Source organism: Emys orbicularis, chromosome 13 (assembly GCF_028017835.1).
Source record: "Emys orbicularis isolate rEmyOrb1 chromosome 13, rEmyOrb1.hap1, whole genome shotgun sequence".
Taxonomy (NCBI): domain Eukaryota; kingdom Metazoa; phylum Chordata; order Testudines; family Emydidae; genus Emys; species Emys orbicularis.
The window spans coordinates 11,678,091-11,696,628 of NC_088695.1; the positions used below are offsets into that span (position 1 = coordinate 11,678,091).

The 18,538-nt window shown below is 50.9% G+C and overlaps 1 protein-coding gene across 1 annotated transcript; it reads right to left on the reverse strand.

Moving 5' to 3' along the window:
- Positions 1-1,063: 1,063 nt before the first annotated feature.
- On the reverse strand, positions 1,064-8,233 carry LOC135888407 (E3 ubiquitin-protein ligase TRIM39-like). Its single transcript, XM_065416215.1, has 6 exons — positions 7,823-8,233; positions 7,538-7,624; positions 5,795-6,025; positions 3,996-4,018; positions 3,171-3,283; positions 1,064-1,581 (listed from the first exon to the last, which is right to left on the reverse strand). Exons 1-6 carry the CDS (start codon positions 8,231-8,233, stop codon positions 1,064-1,066), a joined length of 1,383 nt encoding a protein of 460 aa, XP_065272287.1.
- Between the last annotated feature and the right edge of the window lie 10,305 nt (positions 8,234-18,538).

Sequence of the window (18,538 nt, forward strand, 5' to 3'; positions counted from 1 at the left end):
ACAAGCTGTGACTGAGGTCCCTAGCTACTATGATAATATGAATAAATAAAGATTTATACAGTAAAAGCTTTGTTATCTGGCATGTTGGGGGAATGGAGGTGCCAGTTAGTCAAAAATTCCAATTAACTGTTATACTTACCAATGGAATACCAATTTTCAAAGAATAAGAATACAATAAAATGAATACAGTATAAAATAGTAGACAGGTACTCAGCAGTACTCAGTCGTAGTATTGCACGGCAGATTGGTTGGTTTCTTGTAGCACTTAGGTGTATACAGGGAAAGTTTTCTATATAGTAGGTTATCTTATGACACTGCATGTCACTATGGGCCGCGCATGGTGTACACCCAGATCACTAAAGCGATATTGAACATCGTTTAATCTTTCTTCGATGATTCAGAAGGCACTTCAGGATCTTGCAGTGCCTCCGGATCAGCATTATCAATACCAATTATTGTACAGTAGATGTAGGTGTAAGAGATTGGGCTGAATCTATACTGACCCTATAACACACCCTGGAAGCTGCTTTTTTTGAATAAATCCCTGATATTAGTTTGTTTACTTGTCTTCTGCCTCTTTTGCATAAAAGCAGAGTGCAGAATGTGCAATTGCATAACCTCCTGGGCAGTATACTAGTCCCGGTTACTAGATTGAAGATTTGTATTGGGAGAGATCAGAAATGCCAGTTAATAGAGCGTTCCGGTTCATAAAGTGCCGGATAACACAGCTTTTACTATACTATTAATGAATAATCTTTCTCACATAGCCTGCCTTGAACCCAGTAGGCATGGCAGGGAAAAGAGAGCACCACCCCAGTTTATAAAAGAGTTTATTTCTGTCGTTTTTACCCAGTGCAACAGACAAGAGCTCCTTTTGTGATATACTAAATCATACTTCAACCCCCACCCCCGTCTCATTCTCTGCAGAAATGTACAGCCCTCTGGGATCATAGAGAACAGGGACCACCAGGCCGGTCAGAGTCATTCTCGCATCTAGTCAGATCGCTCCCATCTCGAGGTTGCTTTGGCAGGCCAGAAATGCACTTCAGATGGGGGCTGCACCTCAGGGACACAGTTGGAGCTGCATGTCCTCCCCACAGAGACAGAACCAAGGGCGGACTCTCTCCCCGCCGAAGGAGGCCGGCGGGAAAGTGAAGATGGGTTTCTCGTTGTCCGCGTCGAAGAAAGACACCCGCCCCACTTCGTAGTCCAGCAAAACCCCAATCCTCCTGGGGTCCCAGCTCAGATAGAGGGTGGTCAGAGGGGAGGTCGGGGCCCAGTATTCATCCACGCACTGGCACAAAACCCAGATTCCCGCCTCATGGCTATGGCTGATCTCTTCCTTCCTCCTCACAGACTCTCTGGCCACCCCCATGGCCCAGTATCCCCCATGCCCCACATCCACCTCCCAGTAGTGTCTCCCCGAGGTGAATCCCTCACAGCCCAGCACACAGGGCTCAGCGTCAAATCTTTTGGGATTGTCAGGCACTCGCCGCTGCGTATCTCCCCATCTCACGCTTCTCCGATCCTCAGACACCGTGAGTTCGGGATGAGCTGTATCTGGATCCAGAGTCACATTCACTGGGGGGGGGGGAGAGAATCAGAGGGTTAGAGGCAGAGCTCAGCTTTAGGGGACATTGGGACCATTTCTCACACTCCCCAGCAGCCCCATCCTCGCTAGGACACTCCCCGATTTCCTGCCTCGCTGTCCTGGGTCCCAGGCAGCTGCCTCTGTGCTGGGGTTGAGCTGGGATTTCACTGCAGCCCCCTCCTGCCAGAATCTAGAAGGGTGCTGTTATGGCTGCCCCCTGCCTTCTCCCCCACTCCCATCATCAGGGACGAAGCAGGGGAGGATGCCCGGATGGAGGCATCAGCTTTAGTTGCAGTTTGGGAACCCACCTCACCCCCCCGTGCAAGGAAAGAGAAGGGGGCAGTACACGGACAAGAAATCTGGCAGTGGGAGGAGCCAGAGGCACCAGCTGGAGAGACCCCTCCCCACCCAGCCATGGGGAGAGGGTAAACCCCCACCACATCCAGCCGATCCCCGGCGACATGCCTGGCTCCCAACACAGCAGTGCCCTCTGCTTACAGGGCTCCGCAAGAGTCACCCCAACCGCCTCTGCCTTATTTTTAACGGGGGAGCTGCTATTTCTCTTCATTCATAACTATTTCTTAAACCCGCCCCCCATTCCCCCCACCGACAATGCAAACAGATCTTCTGCCACCACATACACATATTCTGCAATATGGACAATATGAACCTGTTCCTAGAGCAATCTATTCCTGGGCCTTAGAGAGGCAGCACCTGGGGACACAGGCACCAACTTTATCATATCCCAGGGGGTGCTCAACCCCTGCTTCGCCCCAGGCCCCGCCCCCACTCCACTCCTTCCCCCAAGGCCCCACCCCTTCCCACTCCATTCCACCCCCTCCCGCAAGTGCCCCTGCCCTCGCTCCTCGCCCCCCCCCAGCGCTTCCTGCACGCTGCTGAACAGCTGATTGCGGTGGGCGGGAGGCACTGGGGGAAGGGGGAGGAGCTGATTGGCAGGGCCCACTGGTAGGCGGGAGGCACTGGTGGGGAGGGGGAGGAGCTGATTGTGGGGGCGCTGCTGGTAGGTGCTGAGCACGCACTATTTTTTCCCTGTAGCCCTGGAGCACCCACGGAGTCGGCACCTATGCCTGGGGAGATTCCCCCCTCACCCCTAAGAACAGGGCACAGAGGCCTCCGAATCCGGGGAAAGGAGAGAGGGGGAGAACTGTGGTTTAATTACGGGAAAGATGCAGAGGTACCCAGAGGGAGAGGAAAAACCCTTGGGTTGGTCACTCTGTTTGAGGTGAATTGCACCTAGAGAAAATTTCTACGAAAGCCAGATTGATATTAAACAGAATCAAGAACACAACATGGGCCCTCGGCGTCAACAATAGAGTTTAAATCCTCCAAAAGACTTTACATCCCTCAATAATTAGCATAAGCAGGTTCTTGACCAAGGAATCACATTCATGTCATTCCTGCTAAGTCATAAGGATAATTCCCCAGAATCTTCACTTGATTCAGATATTGTACCAGCTGCCTGTCCTCTTTGGCTGTTTGGTTTTACCTTATCAGCTGATCAGGCAGAGCCCGCCCCCTCTCACATTCAGCGTTACAGCTCCATTTCCTGCCTCAGTACCTTTGGATTCCTTCAGCGTCTTCCTGACACTGTTCCCCTGAGAGAATTCACTGAGGAACTCCTCCAGCTCAAGAGGCATCTCCACCTGCTGCTGGGACTTCCCCTTCTTGCACCTAGAGAGACAGACTGCAGTCAACCTGTGGAACTCTTTGCCAGAGGATGTTGTGAAGGCCAAGACTATAACAGGGTTCAAAAAAGAACTAGATAAATTCATGAAGGATAGGTCCATCAATGGCTAGTAGCCAGGATGGGCAGGGACGGTGCCCCTAGCCTCTGTTTGCCAGAAGCTGGGAATAGATCACTTGATGATTACCTGTTCTGTTCATTCCCTCTGAAGCACCTGGCACTGGCCACTGTCGGAAGACAGATACTAGGCTAGATGAACCTTTGGTCTGACCCAGTATGGCCGTTCTTATGTTCTAATTCATTGTTTTATAACATATAATGTATCACATCACCTGTCAATACGAATTTCGGATAGTGAAGACTGCTGGATTGAGGGGTCAGGTGACTGAATTGCTCTGTGGATCCCAGCCTCAGAACACTGTCAGTCAAGGCACCAGTTTCCCCCACAGGTCCAGTTAACATGCTTCAGTTGCGACGTGAAGAAAGACCAGCTCCAGGGAGGGGAAAGGAGTTATTTTCAGGTGAATAATCCAGCCTTTAGGATGATTAATCACAGGGCCTTAAATAAGGGCACCAAGCCCAGGATTTTGTTCAGCCAAGGAAGGCTGGGATCTGAATTTTAATCCTCCCCCATGCATTTGGCTGGAACCCTTCCCAGCACGGTGAAGCCCGAGGGAGGAGTGAGAAGGCAACACATACCTGCTCAAGGTGCTTCTGACATCCTGGAGGGGAGGGGGGAAAAGAGAGGGAGAAAGAGAGAGAGATTCAGTCCCACAGTGCTAATAATGAAAACTGACACTACATAAATCTCTGTACCTGGTTACACTTTTTCATAGATTCCTAGGTCTGAAGGGACCATCGTGATCATCTTGTCTGACCTCCTGCACGTTGCAGGCCACAGACCCTCGCCCACCCACTCCTAATAGACCCCTAACCTCTGGCTGAGGTACTGACGTCCTCAAATCATGGTTTAAAGACTCCAAGTTACAGAGAATCCACCACTGACACTAGTTTAAACCTGCAAGTGACCCGTGCCCCATGCTGCAGAGGAAGGCAAAAAAACCCCAGGGTCTCTGCCAATCTGATCCGGGGAAAAATTCCTTTCTGATCCCAAATCTGGCGATCAGTTAGACCGTGAGCATGTGGGCGAGACCCACCAGCCAGACACCTGGGAAAGAATTCGCTGTAGTAGCTCAGAGCCCTCCCAATCTACTGTCCTATCACCAGCCTATGTTAAATAGCATAGGGCCAGAACCAATCTTTGAGGGACCCCACTAGAAACACATGTGTTCAGTGATGATTCCCTGTCTACAATTACACTGAGACCTGTCAGTTAGCCAGCTTTAAGTCCATATCATGTGTGCCAGGTTAATTTTATGTTGCTCTAGTTTTTTTAATCAAAAAGTGAAAATGAACAGTGTAACCTCAGGTGTATTTACTGCACCTTCACTAAATCTACCCCTTCTTGTCACTGTCCCTTTGAAGCACAAAGCAGTGAATGTAAACTTATAATGAATAAGCATATGCATCCGAAGAAGTGGGTTGTAGCCCACGAAAGCTTATGCTCTAATAAATTTGTTAGTCTCTAAGGTGCCACAAGTACTCCTGTTCTTTTTGCGGATACAGACTAACACGGCTGCTACTCTGAAATGAATAAATACACTCTGGACCATGATTAAAGGGGGTAGGCCTTTAGCCACAGTGCAGACCTCTTGACGGGTTAGCACAGCGGTTCTCAAACTTTAGCAACCCGAGGACCCCCATTTTGATTTAAACATTTTCATGGACCCCCAAGCCTCCCCATCTCCGCTCAGTCCCAGGCCCCACCCTACTCCACCCCTTCCCCCTTCCCCCAAGGCCCCACCCCACCCCTCCTCTTCCCCGCCTCTTTCCACCCCCTCCCCCGAGCACGCTGCGTCCCCACTCCTCCCTCTCCCTCCCAGCAAGAAGTGCTGGGAGGGAGAGGGAGGAATTGAGGGAAGGAGCGGGAGGAGTTGATCAGTGAGGCCTGCGGACCCCAGTTTGAGAAACACTGGGTTAGCACAACTGCCTTGAAGCATTGACCCAAGACCCTTTCTTGGCCCAAACAAAGCAGGAGAAGAAGGCCGGCCTTGTGATGAAGGCACAGGAATGGGGTTCAAGAGACCCAGAGTCAGTTCTTGACATCGTCAGAGACTTTGGCCCTGTGTCTTTAGGGAAATCACTTAGTCTCTCTGGCCACAGTTCCTCATCCATGAAATGGGGATGATAGACCATACCTACTATAGACCCTGGTGAGTAGATCTTCATTAATATTTGTGAGGTGCCCAGACATTGGACCAAAAGAGGTCTGATCACCAACTTCATAGAGTTTATTTATTTCGATTGGAAAGATCCATAATTATACGCCTCTCCCACCACCCTGACAAATCACAGCACGAAAATGAACTACAATCAAGATTGATACAAAGCAATAGAAAACCCCATCTCCATTTCGCTGCAGAGATTGGAGTTCTCACCTGTGGGAATTCATTCGCTGCCTGCTGGCACTTCCGCTCCATCTCACTGATCTGCTCACTGAGTCGGGAAATCTCCTCGGAGAGTTTGGTGACATTTTCATTCTGTATCCTCACAATCGTCTTGTCCAGCTCTTTTAGCCGGACCAGCAGGAGTCGCTCTTTTTCCTCCAGCATCTGGTGCAGTTGTTGAAATAGAGACACAATCTTCTGCCTCTCGGCTTGTGTCTGTTTCTGTAACAAACAGGGGAAAGGGAAGTTCAGGGACCCAGAGTGGATAAGAGTAATAATTAAAAAAACAAAACAAACCCAGATTTTATTTCAACTATTTGTTTTTTAATTTGGTGCTGCTAGATCTTTACTTTCTTCCCATTTTGTCCAGTTAAATTGCTCAAGCGGAGGTTTGTTCAGTTTCCTAGTTGTTGAGCAAATTTCAGATTTTACAGAGATGTTTTCTTGGAAGAGGTTTTATAAGGAAAACGTTCGTCTGGGCTCAAAAAGGCAAGTCCAGGGTCTTATTAGCAGGGACATGAGGACAGTCAAGTGACATTTGATAAAGCAGAGGGGAGACTTTAGACATCAATACATCTAAAAATGCAGCACTTGAGATACTGAGAAATAAAAATGCTCTGCCTGCTACTCTCCCCAGGGTTCCTAGAGCCTCACACTTGGCCCTGGTGGCTCTGACTGGTGCAGCCTCATATCTGACCTGATCCGTCTGTCCCTGGATAAAAGGGGGCCTTCACATCTGAGTCCTTTCCAGTAGCAGGAAGGGCAGGACTCACAATGACCTTGGCAGAGGCTTGGTGAGAGCGGGCAGGGGAGGTGGAGAAAATAATTCAGAAGTTCTGAGGAAAACTCTGATCTTCTGACACCCCCAGAGCCAGCCATGTGCAAATGGGAACACTGGGACCCTGACTGAGACAGGTCCCAGCAGGGTGCATAAGGGGCATGTGATGGAGGAGAAAAATGGGCCTCTCTCTTATGTGTGGGACTGGCCACACTTGCAGACCTGCCAGGACAGCTCCAGGCTAGTGGCCCTAGTGACAAGGGAAGAAGGAAGCAGGACCAGGGCCCTATGCCTGCACTGTCCAGTGCCCACGGCCCCTCTCCTGGGTCTGGCCCAGCCTCAATGCAGGGCAGGGAGTCACTGCCACAATCCAGCCCACGGAAAGGGACATACAAAGACACAGATCGGGCCACCGTACCAGGGGCCTTCCACCCCCCTCACAGAGCAGGGTCCTCAATTCACCACACCATGCCAGGCCCCCTTCCCCACCCCACACAGAGCAGGACCCCCCAATTAGGGGGGCTATGTCTCTCTACTCCCTCTGGCTTCCCCTGCAGGCTAAGTACCCGCCCCATGGCTCCCTCCACCAGGGACAGCAATTATTCCTTTTGTAATTCAGGGTGTGAACACAGTTACCCTCTATTGGGAAGATGAGCGGGGCTATTGTTATACTGCAATGTGTTAACAAGGGCCATCCACAGATGTGGGTGGCTCCCATTTTACCCTCTCTTTGAATGTCCCAGTTGTCCCCCAAATCTATAGGGCTCTGGCTGTTGAGGCCTAGAGCATCCCCTGAAATTTTGGCATGGATCAGATGCAGTGTTCAGAAGTTACCACCTTACACACAGGCAGCCAAGCTCCATCAACAATTACCTCCCCTGTTCACAGAGTGACACTCCCCCGGACACACAGCCCCCCAAATCCATGTCCCTGCTTGCGTAACAACAGGCACCTACCAGATGCTGCTGGCATCTCCCCTTTTCAGTCTCTTTAAATCCCAGCAGCTTTGCCCTCTCTTCCTGCAGGCGGGTCTGGATTTGTTCCTGATCCAAGAGAAGGGTTTGAGTGGATTGAAGTATTTTGGTGTGTGAGGTTTTCTTTGCCTTGGGGGGTTTAGTCTACACAAAGTCCTGTGTCTGAAGGACTGTGTGACTCTTACTCTTTGTCCCCTGAAATAACAGTGCTATTAAAACAAATAAAAAGAGGCACAAACTCTCTAGCCCTAGCCAGAGCTTCCTTACCTTGTAATCCAAGCCAGCCTCCTCTATGGGAACCACCGTGTGAGCTCTGTGAGCCTGGGAGACTCTGCAAACCACACAGATGGGGGTTTCATCCTCTTCACCGAACAGTTTCAGAGCCTCCTGGTGTTTCTCACACCTTCCCAAGCCTTTGGCTGCCTGGAAACTCAGCCCTTTGGCTATTTCGATAACTCTCGCCAGCTCCCTGTTGGGCCTGAAGTTTCTTTTCCGGGCAGTTTTTCTGCACTGGGGGCAGGAGAAGTTTCTAACCAATCCCGCCCAGCACTGGCTGATGCAGGCTCGGCAGAAATTGTGTCCGCATTGTATCGACACCGGGTCCTGAAAGTACTCCAGACAGATGGAGCAAGCCAGCTCTCTTTGCAGGGTCTCTACCCCAGAGCTCTCTGTGGCCATGGCCAGGGCTCCCTGCACCCCACGTGCAGCCAGCCCGCACCTTGCAAATGCAGCAGCAGCAGCGATTTGAAATTTCCACGTGTTCAGTGTCTGTTACAGGAAAGGGGCGTTTCCATGCCTGGGGCAGCCCTGGCTGGGCTGCAACATGAGCCTTGGTTGCACAGAGCCGTCCCCCCTTCCCCGCCGCCCAGGGGGCTGGGCAGAAAAGTGCGCGCGTTTCTCTCTGTGCAGGGAATAACACGCGATGCCCAGGGGTAGCGCTCAGTTACACGCAGGGGAGAGAATAAATACGTGCCTGGTGTTTGAGTTGGGGGGTTACATGTCGCTCTATGTCCCATCCTCACCTATGGTCACATGGGTGGTGGGTATAATAGGCGAGGTGAGGCTAAGCCTCCCCTGACCCAGGTCCTGGCCCTGCCCATGCTCCACCCTCTCCCCCGAAGCCGGTGGGGGCCAGCAGGCAATCCGGCGCTGGGTCCGGCGGGCGGCCCGGTTCGGGTGCCGGATATGGCCCAGGGTGGTTTGACCGGGGGTCCTCTGGCTGCGGGGGGTGGGGAGGAGGCTTGGGGCTCCAGCAGACAAGGAAGGGGCAATAGCGGTGGGGCCCTGTGGCTAGCCTCCCCAAAGGGGGGAGCTCACGCGCCACCCATGTATGGTCATGAATGTTGGGTAATGTTAGCCAATTCGGCTCGTTTCCCCCTGGAGCTTGTTCAATTACCCCAAGGAGGCACGGAGACAAGGATACGGACACCAAGCTTTTATTTACGATCAGCTGACGGGTGCTCTTTCATAGCCACTGCCAGAGGAAAGAGACACACCTTACTGGTTCAGAATGCCTTCTTATATACTAGTGTACAAACATGTTTACGTGCAACGATATACATTTCTTAAATTCCTTTTTGGACATACTAGGGGTCTGCTTAACATCTTCCCCTAGGTATTTTTGTGTACGTGTATCTAGGAGAGATTACATACATGCAGAGATCAACTGGGATAATAAACAGAGGGTGTGGATTAACTGATGTGATAAGCAAAGGAATGCCCCGAGCGAATAGCTGTCTTTAACTATTTCTCTATCAGTTATCCCCCCTTAAAAGCATGTTGAGAGCTTCTAGACCCCCCAGTCCTTCGTTTTTACTGGTTGATATAGTGCCATCATTCGCTGATATACAATCTGATTAGTTATGCGTTTAACTAATGCAACTAAACAAGGAGCGAAGCAAGCTAGGGTTAATAGGGTTGCGATACAAAATACAACAAGGAGGAAACCCTTTCGGAGCCATCCTATTTGTGGTAGCCAGGAGGTAAACCAGTCTGTGTCCCACCCACCCCAAGTTTGGACTGGGACATGGGTTAACTTTCTTATTTCCTTTGTTAGCTGTTTTACCACCTTTCCATTATTATCTATTTGTAAACAGCAATTGGACTCGTTCAATTTTGCACAGACTCCTCCTTCTTCTGCCAGCAAATAATCAAGAACCATGTGGTGCTGATAAATTGCATTTCTCATTTGGGTTGACTGATCAGCCAAAAGGTCGAGTGCTGTGGCTGTCTGGTTAGTGACTATTTCCAGCACAGCCTGCAATCTAATTATCCGGTTTAGGTTATAAATAGGCTTCCTGGCCCCAGATACTAACTCGCTAGGGTTCCAAGTGGCTGGTCCATAATGTTCTATAATTCTTTCAGGAGGCCACTCCTGAGCTTCCCACTTTTGGGAACTCCCGGCGGTTAAAGAGGAGTCCACGAACCGCTTTTCTCTAACTAGGTCATCATATACTTTGACTCCCAACTTATTTCCCAGTGTTTGGGGTAGCAAAAAGAACAGGGGCCTAATGTACCCAACATAACATATGCCCGTCCAATTTGGAGGCAACCTTCTGTAAGCATATTGCCCGCAGATCCAATAGTGACCTTTTAGGGCCCAAGTCCCTTTAGCAAAGGGACCATCCCAGGTTTCAGAATCCTCCAATGTTGTGTCAAAATATAAAGAATTGCCAGCTCGAAAAGGCGCTCCCGTAATGGTAGGTTCACCTTCTGAGTCACAGTAGTGGCATTTCCAAGCTCCGGCCCCCGCCTTCCAGATACAATTACAGCCTTGTCCGGGCTTATCGGTGCTAGACCAAAAATGATTGAAGAAGGTCCGGGTCCCATTATGGTGTTGCCATGCCCACTGATACCACCGTACCACATGATCTTTACTAGTGGTATTGTCTCGCTGACAACTTAGAACGAGAGCATCAAAGAACCCGTCTAATCCTACTGCCTCACAGCCTTTGCCCCTGTGATGCCAATAGGAACATTTTACCCAGCTACTATTAGAAAGTTTCACATGGGTAAGGTTCCATCGTCCTTGGTACCTGGAACAATTATACGTGTTACAGTTGGAATCATAGCAATCGTATCCTAGGGATAAAGTCCAATCACATTTGCTTTCTCCTAAGTACACTCCCCCTTGCCTCGTCCGGTTAAGGCAAAAGGTTCCTATTCCGGAAGAATAGAGTCGCCAGGGACTACTATCCTCAGTCCATATTCCCGTTCCTTCGTGTACTATACTTAAGTTACTGACCCACCATTTGGGTTGCACCGGCTGAGCTACCCAAGGCCATTTATTTAAACCTCCTGGACCCCCACATACCCAACATTTACTAAGATTAAAAGAGCTTGCTACTGTTTCCCCTAATTGTAAAAACCTATTTTCCCAACCATAGCAATAATGGAAATACATAAACAGAAATATTATAAATGACTTTATTGCTTCTTTCTTTTAAACAGTCCCTTTAGTCCGTCTAATCCTTGGTACTCCCAGATGGAGTCTTCGCCTGTGCCACCCCGGGCTTCCGGTGCCAGGGCGGGCAGAGGGCTGGTGTCCTCTTCTGTTGGCTCGTTCTCCTGACTTTCCTGGTTAGGGTTTAGAAAACGTTTTACCCGTGTATGGTGTGTCCACTTGTCGCTTCCAAGGATCTTAACTGCAGTCTGGCTGATGAGCGAGACAGTATACGGGCCGTCCCAACGTGGAGTGAGGGGATCACGCTTCCACCTCCTGATAAGGACTTGATCCCCAATCTGGAACGGATGCACGGGCTGATCCAAGGGGAGGGCCTGGAAAGATGCCGCGTATCGATGTAGCTGTAACAAAACAGATTGCAGCCCAGATACCTGTTTCCATAAAGAATCGTTCCCCACTTCCCAGTTTACATCTTCCCGGAATCCTGGGATAAGTACTCGGGGGGGAAACCCAAAGACCAGTTCAAAGGGTGAAAGTTTAAGACCCTTACGTGGGGCCCTTCGAACGCGGGTCAGGGCAAGTGGTAGAGCATCGAGCCACTTTAAACTGGACTCTGTACATATTTTAGTAAGAGTGTCCTTGAGAGTTCTGTTCATTCTTTCTACCTGTCCTGAGCTTTGCGGCCTCCAGGGTGTATGCAATTTCCACTGTATACCGAGGGCCCGAGAAACCTGCTGAACCACTTGTGAAGTAAAGTGGCTCCCCTGGTCAGACTCAATTACCTCGGGGAGATGGAAACGAGGAAGTATTTCATGTAACAAAGCCTTAGTGACAGCTCGGGCTTGACAATGTCGAGTGGGATAACATTCTACCCATCCAGTGAGCTGATCCACAAACACGAGTATGTATTTATAGCCCCTACAAGGAGGCATTTCAGCAAAATCAACCTGCCATTTCTGAAAAGGGAAAGCAGCCCAGGGCCGTCCTCCCATTGGGGCAGGAGGGCCGCACCCTTTTTGGTTTGTTCGCTGACAAACAGGACAATTACTGACAATTCTTTGAGCTTCCATGTGCATGCCCAGCCCCTTAAGGGATCGGGTAGCTAAATCAACCATGGCTCCCGACCCCATGTGTCCCTCTCCATGCATAAGCCGAAGAATTTCCTGAAGCACTGGTCGAGGGACAAAGATTTCTCCCCCTGGTAATTTCCACCATCCAGAGGAAATCTGCCTGGCTCCTGCAGCCTTCGCATGGCCAATTTCCTCAGCTGAATATTGGGGAGGAGGAGCCTCAGCCTCTGTGTCTTGGACCATCAGAAGCCAAGAGGCTCCGTCTTGGGCGGCCTCCTTCGCAGCCTGATCAGCTAGGTGATTATACCTACGCTGCTCGGCCTCAGGGGCTTTTCCATGGGCGCGCACATGTATCACGGCAACCCGGAGGGGAAGCATCAGTGCCTCAAGAAGCACTTTAATGAGGCTTCCGTGTGCAATCTTTTGGCCTGAAGCTGTAATAAACCCTCTTTCCTTCCATAGGGTTCCGTGCGCATGCACCACCATGTAGGCATAACGACTGTCAGTGTACAGGTTAAGAGTTTTCCCGGTTCCCATTCGGAGAGCCTCTATAAGGGCCACTAGTTCTGCTGCTTGAGCGGATAGATTAGGGCTGAGTTTAAACCTGTGCACTCCCTTGCCCTTAATCACTACCGCTGCCCCAGTAAACCGCTTGCCGTTCACTACATAGCTAGATCCATCAACATACCCCTCGATATCGGGATTGGGCCAAGGCAAGTCCGAAAGGTCAGGGCGGGGTTTGGTTTCCTGTTGCAAGACTTCAACACAGTCATGAGTGGGGCTAGCCCCACGGGAAGTCTGGGGATCAGGTAGCAAGGTAGCTGGGTTAAGGGAGCTAACGGTCTTAAAAGTTAAGTTAGGGGCCAGCAAAAGCCCTACCTCATACCTAGTATGTCGGCTGGGATTTAAATGTTTTTCTCCTGCGCCTGTTCCCAGTATTTGAGGTACCCCGTGGGGGACCACAACCTCAGTGTCCCCACCCAGGGTCAATTTTTCGGCTTCCTGGACAAGGAGGGCAGTGGCCGCAACAGCCCGTAGACAGGCAGGCCACCCCTTGGCGACAGGGTCCAACACCTTTGAATAATATCCAATAGGTTGCCATGTTGGTCCCGACCTTTGGCATAGGACTCCAGCTGCTACCCCCCCTCTTTCATGAACATACAAGGTGAAGGGTTTCCGGGGATCTGGGAGGGCTAGAGCTGGAGGCTGAACCAAGGCTTCTTTAAGCTCTCGAAATGCTTTTCCCATTTCCCTATTCCATGTCCAGTGAAGCAGACCCTCCTTAGTCAAGGATTCATATAATGGTTTAGCCTTTCCCCCATAGTCAGGGATCCAGAGCCGACAAAAGCCAGTTAAGCCCAGGAAAGCCCTTAACTCACGGGGATTCCGGGGTTCAGGGCTGTCAAGTATAACCTGGATTCTTTCCTTGCCCAAACTACGTTTCCCTTGGCATATATGATATCCGAGAAAGGTAACCTGTTGTTTAACCAATTGAGCTTTTTCCTTTGAAACCTTATACCCCTGTGCCCCGAGGTAGTTAAGGAGTTTTACTGTCTGTTCTTTACAGGCTGCTTCTGTTTCAGTGCTTAAAAGCAGATCATCGCAGTACTGAACTATATTGCATGAGGGGTGGTTAGCCAAAAACGGAGCCAGGTCCCTTTTCAACTGGCTGCCAAAAATCTCGGGTGCACAAGTAAGTCCCTGGGGGACCACAGTCCAAAGATACTGAGCCTTGTAGTGAGTATCTGGGTCCTCCCATTCAAAGGCAAACAGCCTTTGGGATTCCTCATCAAGGGGTATAGAAAAGAAAGCATCTTTTAAATCTATCACAGAGAACCAGCTATGGTTCTTAGGGACCTGTCCCAAGATAGTATGAGGGTTTGGGACTACCGGATAGGGGGCCTCTATTAGTTTGTTAACCTGCCTTAGATCTTGAACCAATCGGTACTGCCCATTAGGTTTAGGGACTCCTATTATCGGGGTGTTATATGGGGATGTACCCTCCGTGAGCCACCCATACTGCAGAAACTTTTGAATAAGAGGCTTTAACCCAATCCGAGTGGTTAACTTAAGGGGGTATTGTCGAATTTGAACTGGGCGGCTCCCTTCCTTAAGAGGGACATGCACCGGTAAGGCATTTCTGGCACGGGCTACGCCTCCCTCCTCTGCCCATACTTCTGAATGGACCCCTTGCAGCTGGTTCTCATCCCTCCCCCGACCCCCCGGAGAGAGATTTCTAGCACTCACAAGTGCCATCTGGTAGTTAGAGGCTTGTTGCTTAGGAAGCCTGACCTCCATAGTTCCATTATCAAATGAAATTTCTACCCGCAACTTAGTGAGGATGTCTCGTCCAAGAAGTGCTATGGGACAGGAGGGGCTACAAACGAACTGATGGGAAATCTGATGGTCCCCTATCTTTACGAGGAGAGGCAAAGTCTTTTCCAAAGCTGTAGTTTGTCCCTCAATCCCCTGTACCATTGCACATCCCTGAGCCCTACCTCGGGGAGCCTTATTAAGGGGGAGCAAACTAAGGGTGGCCCCAGTATCAATAAGGGCTTCTATTGGGCGGCCCTCTATTCTGATTTTTACCGTGGGATCCAGGCTGGCGGCTTGTGCTGCCAGGAGGGGCCGCTGGGTCCCCCGGCCTCCCTATGGGGAGGATTCTTTCCCCGGGAGTCCTGTATTGTAGTAGAAGATAGGGAGGGGCGGAGCTCTATCCTTACACTCCTTTCCTGTAACCTGTCGTTGGGGGCATTCATTTTTCCAGTGCCCTTCTTCCTTACAGATGGCACACTGATTCCGACCCAGACGGGGGCCTTTTCCCTTTCCCGGTGGCCCTGCCCGTCCCTTACTTTTGCCCCCCTTTTCCTCATATCCTCCCCTCAGGGCCATGGCCAAGGCGCGGGCCCCTTTCTTTCGCTCTTCATCATCCCTTCGATCGTAAACCTTCATGGCAATTACTAACAGTTCCTCTATATTTTTGCCCGCCGCCCCCTCCAGCTTCTGCAGCTTTTTCCTAATGTCCTCATAAGATTGCCCAATAAAGAGAGGAATTAGTACCTGTTTCCCATTAGCACTTTCAGGATCTAAGTCTGTGTATCTTTTACAAGTATTACAGAGCCGCTCATAGAAGGCAGCTGGATTTTCGTTCTTTTCCTGTCTTATGTTATACAGCTTGGACCAATTCGGGGTTTTTTGGATACAACGTTTCATTCCCTGTACTATGGCCGCGGCGTATTCTCTATGTTTAGGCTCGCCAACTTTATTCTGTGGCCAGTCAGGGGGGCTCTCAGGCAGCAGAGCATCTACCTCAGCCGAGTTTTTCCCTTGCTCAAGTAACTGTTCGCGAGCTTTTGAGAGAACCAGGCGTCTCTCTCCTGCGGTTAATAGAGTATTAAGCGCAACTCTCATATCGCCCCAGGTAGGGTTATGAGCCGTAATTAAGGTCTCAAATACCGCAGTTAGTGGGGCGGGGTCCTCCGAAAACGGGGGATTCTGCTGCTTCCAATTATATAAGTCACTAGTGGTAAAGGGAACATATATCATTTTAAGGTCACCACCGTGATCCAAAACCTCTCGAAGGGGTGCTTGAAATACTGCGTCACTCTTTTTACCCGATGGACTAACAAATTTTATCTTCGTTTCCCCAGGTGGATAAGTGGAATCTATGTCCCAGTCCTTGGAGCCAACCTGGCTCCTTGTGCGACCAGCTACCGGGCTATGCGAGGGGGTTGGGGTGGACTCTTCTCCAGAGGAGTCTTGGCTATTTGACGCATCCCCTGCTTGGTCACTTGGCTCCTTTTCAAATTTTACGGGTGAAGGGTCACTTGATTCCTTTCTTATTTTTACAGTTGAAGCGTTACCCTGAGGAGGCGGGGAGGGGCCCCCATTTTGGGGTGGGGAAATGGGAAGGCCAGGGTACAAGGGAGGAGGAGGCATCGGATCGGGGGCCGAAGGAATTACAGCTGGCGGGCAAGTTTTCTTAACAGGAGGACAGGGTTTCTTAATAGGGTCACGGGCCAGTAAAGTTTTAATGGTCCTTGCCTTACATTTTTGCAACCATGGGGGAGGGTTAGCTACCAGGTCCTGCCAGATGTCTATATAGGGGTATTGGTCCCAATGCCCATCCCTGATCACAATACTATGTACTGCTTGTACGGTCTCTGGCTTGAGTGTCCCCCCCTCAGGCCATTCTACCCCAAATGTTGTCCATTCAAGAGTACAAAACTTTACAAGATTATCCTTACATAATGCAATTCCATAATCAGTATGGTCTCTAAACTTTTTCCAGTTATTTAGCATACATCTTAAGGGTGTCCCGGAGGAGGTACTCTGTCCGGACCCCATCGTGCTCTTATTCAACTTTCGAGATAAGGAAAAGACAGGGCTCTAGCCCTAATTTAGGGAGACACTTGGTCACGAGGTTCGGCTGACCCCCCTTGCAATCAAGATATCCTGGTCACCGGGTTTCCCCTCGCAGGAGTCTTGGGGCGGCTGAAGTCAGCTTAAGCCTCGGACCTGGTCAGTGTTACTTTACATGAATAAAATCACAGTCTTTTATATTTTTGGCTTCCAGCAGATCATTAGGAGGAAAAACAAGATTACTCCTCCTATGAACAGGAGCACTCCCTGGGGCTTTTCTAAGTCCCAGTAATTATCCAGAATGGCCCACGGACTCGTAGAGTTAGTGGAATTATACATGGGCCATTCCTTATTTACTTAACAACACAACAACACAATAACAAGGTATACACAGAATACAACAATGCCAATATACCCTTCCTTACACAGGCTGCCTAAAGGGTATCTACCATCCAACCCACACTTCGGGGGCGTTATTCCTCAAAACCCAGGAGGTAAACGCACTTACCGCCCGGAGTGGCCGCGTCCGGCAGTTGGATCTTCCCTTCTTTGGAGCCGTCCTGCTTCCGTGTCTTTTGGAGTTCTCTTTAGAGGGGACACAGCCGTCCCGGCCAATTGTAACAACCTGAGGCCCGAGCAAACCAACGCTCAGGGTGGCCACTCCTCAGAATTGCTCTTGGCCGTCGGTCAGAGTCCCCTACAGGGAGAGAAGTCCCATCTGGGTCGCCATTTTGTTAGCCAATTCGGCTCGTTTCCCCCTGGAGCTTGTTCAATTACCCCAAGGAGGCACGGAGACAAGGATACGGACACCAAGCTTTTATTTACGATCAGCTGACGGGTGCTCTTTCATAGCCACTGCCAGAGGAAAGAGACACACCTTACTGGTTCAGAATGCCTTCTTATATACTAGTGTACAAACATGTTTACGTGCAACGATATACATTTCTTAAATTCCTTTTTGGACATACTAGGGGTCTGCTTAACATCTTCCCCTAGGTATTTTTGTGTACGTGTATCTAGGAGAGATTACATACATGCAGAGATCAACTGGGATAATAAACAGAGGGTGTGGATTAACTGATGTGATAAGCAAAGGAATGCCCCGAGCGAATAGCTGTCTTTAACTATTTCTCTATCAGTAATGACTGAAAGGACGAGATCGCGGGTACCAGCTGCAGAAATGAGGTTTCTCCGTAGGGTGGCTGGGCTTGCTCTCCAAGACAGGGTGAGGAGCTCGGCTATTCGGGAGAGCCTCGGAGTAGAGCCGCTACTCCTTCGGATTGAGAGGAACCAGCTGAGGGGGTTCGGGCACCTGATAAGGATGCCCCCTGGGAGGCTTCCTTCGGATCTCTCCCGGGCACATCCCACTGTGCGGAGGCCCCGAGGCTGACCCAGGACACGCTGGAGGGATTATATCTCCCGCCTGGCTTGGGAACGCTGGGGAATCCCCCAGGAGGAGTTGGAACCTGTTGCGGGGGGAAAGGGAGGGCTGGTTCTCCCTACTCTCCATGCTGCCACTGCGACCCTCACCAGGAAAGCAGCATAAAGGGAAAAGAAGTAGAAGATCAGGCTCAGAATGCGGCTCAGGCTGGGTGTCAGCCCCATGCAGGGGCACAAGGGGGAATCACCCACACCTGTCCCCCGACCAACACACCTGTGGGTCTGGCACAGCTGGCAACTGGCCACCACACTCCTGCTGCTGCTGCTCCTCACCCCCCCCTCCCCGCAAGCACAGGTGTGCCACTGGGAAGGGCCATCATCGGCTGGTGGTGTGGGGACGATAGGCCGTCGCCACCACTTGGAGCAGGGAGGGAAGCTGGTGCTGGAAGAGGAGCGCTGCGGGGCTAGGCCCCTGCCTTCCCCCTGCCTGCCCAGCTACAGGGTGGGGGCCTGGGGAGCTGGCCCTGCCCCCTTTGCTGGTGCTTGTGTGTGGGGGGGGTGCAGATGATGGGGGAGCTGCTCTCCCACTGGCTGGGATGGGAGTGGGAGCTGCCCTGACCCTGAACTTGGGGGGAGTCTGCAGCCAGCGGGGGGAGTCCCAGCTGGGCTGGGCTTTGAGGCCCCAACCCTAAGCGCAGGCTGGTGCATGACCTGCCCCAGCCAGGAGCAACCGTGGGAGGGGCATGATTGGGGGACGGCCCCTCTGGA

Excerpts from the sequence above, each read along its gene's own strand:
- LOC135888407 (XM_065416215.1), bottom strand. The coding sequence starts at position 8,233 with ATGGCCACAGAGAGCTCTGGGGTAGAGACCCTGCAAAGAGAGCTGGCT. Across the intron at positions 4,019-5,794 it reads CAGCGAATGAATTCCCACAG|GATGTCAGAAGCACCTTGAG; the intron begins GTGAGAACTCCA and ends CCTCCCCTCCAG. Across the intron at positions 3,284-3,995 it reads GTCAGAAGCACCTTGAGCAG|GTGCAAGAAGGGGAAGTCCC; the intron begins GTATGTGTTGCC and ends CTGTCTCTCTAG.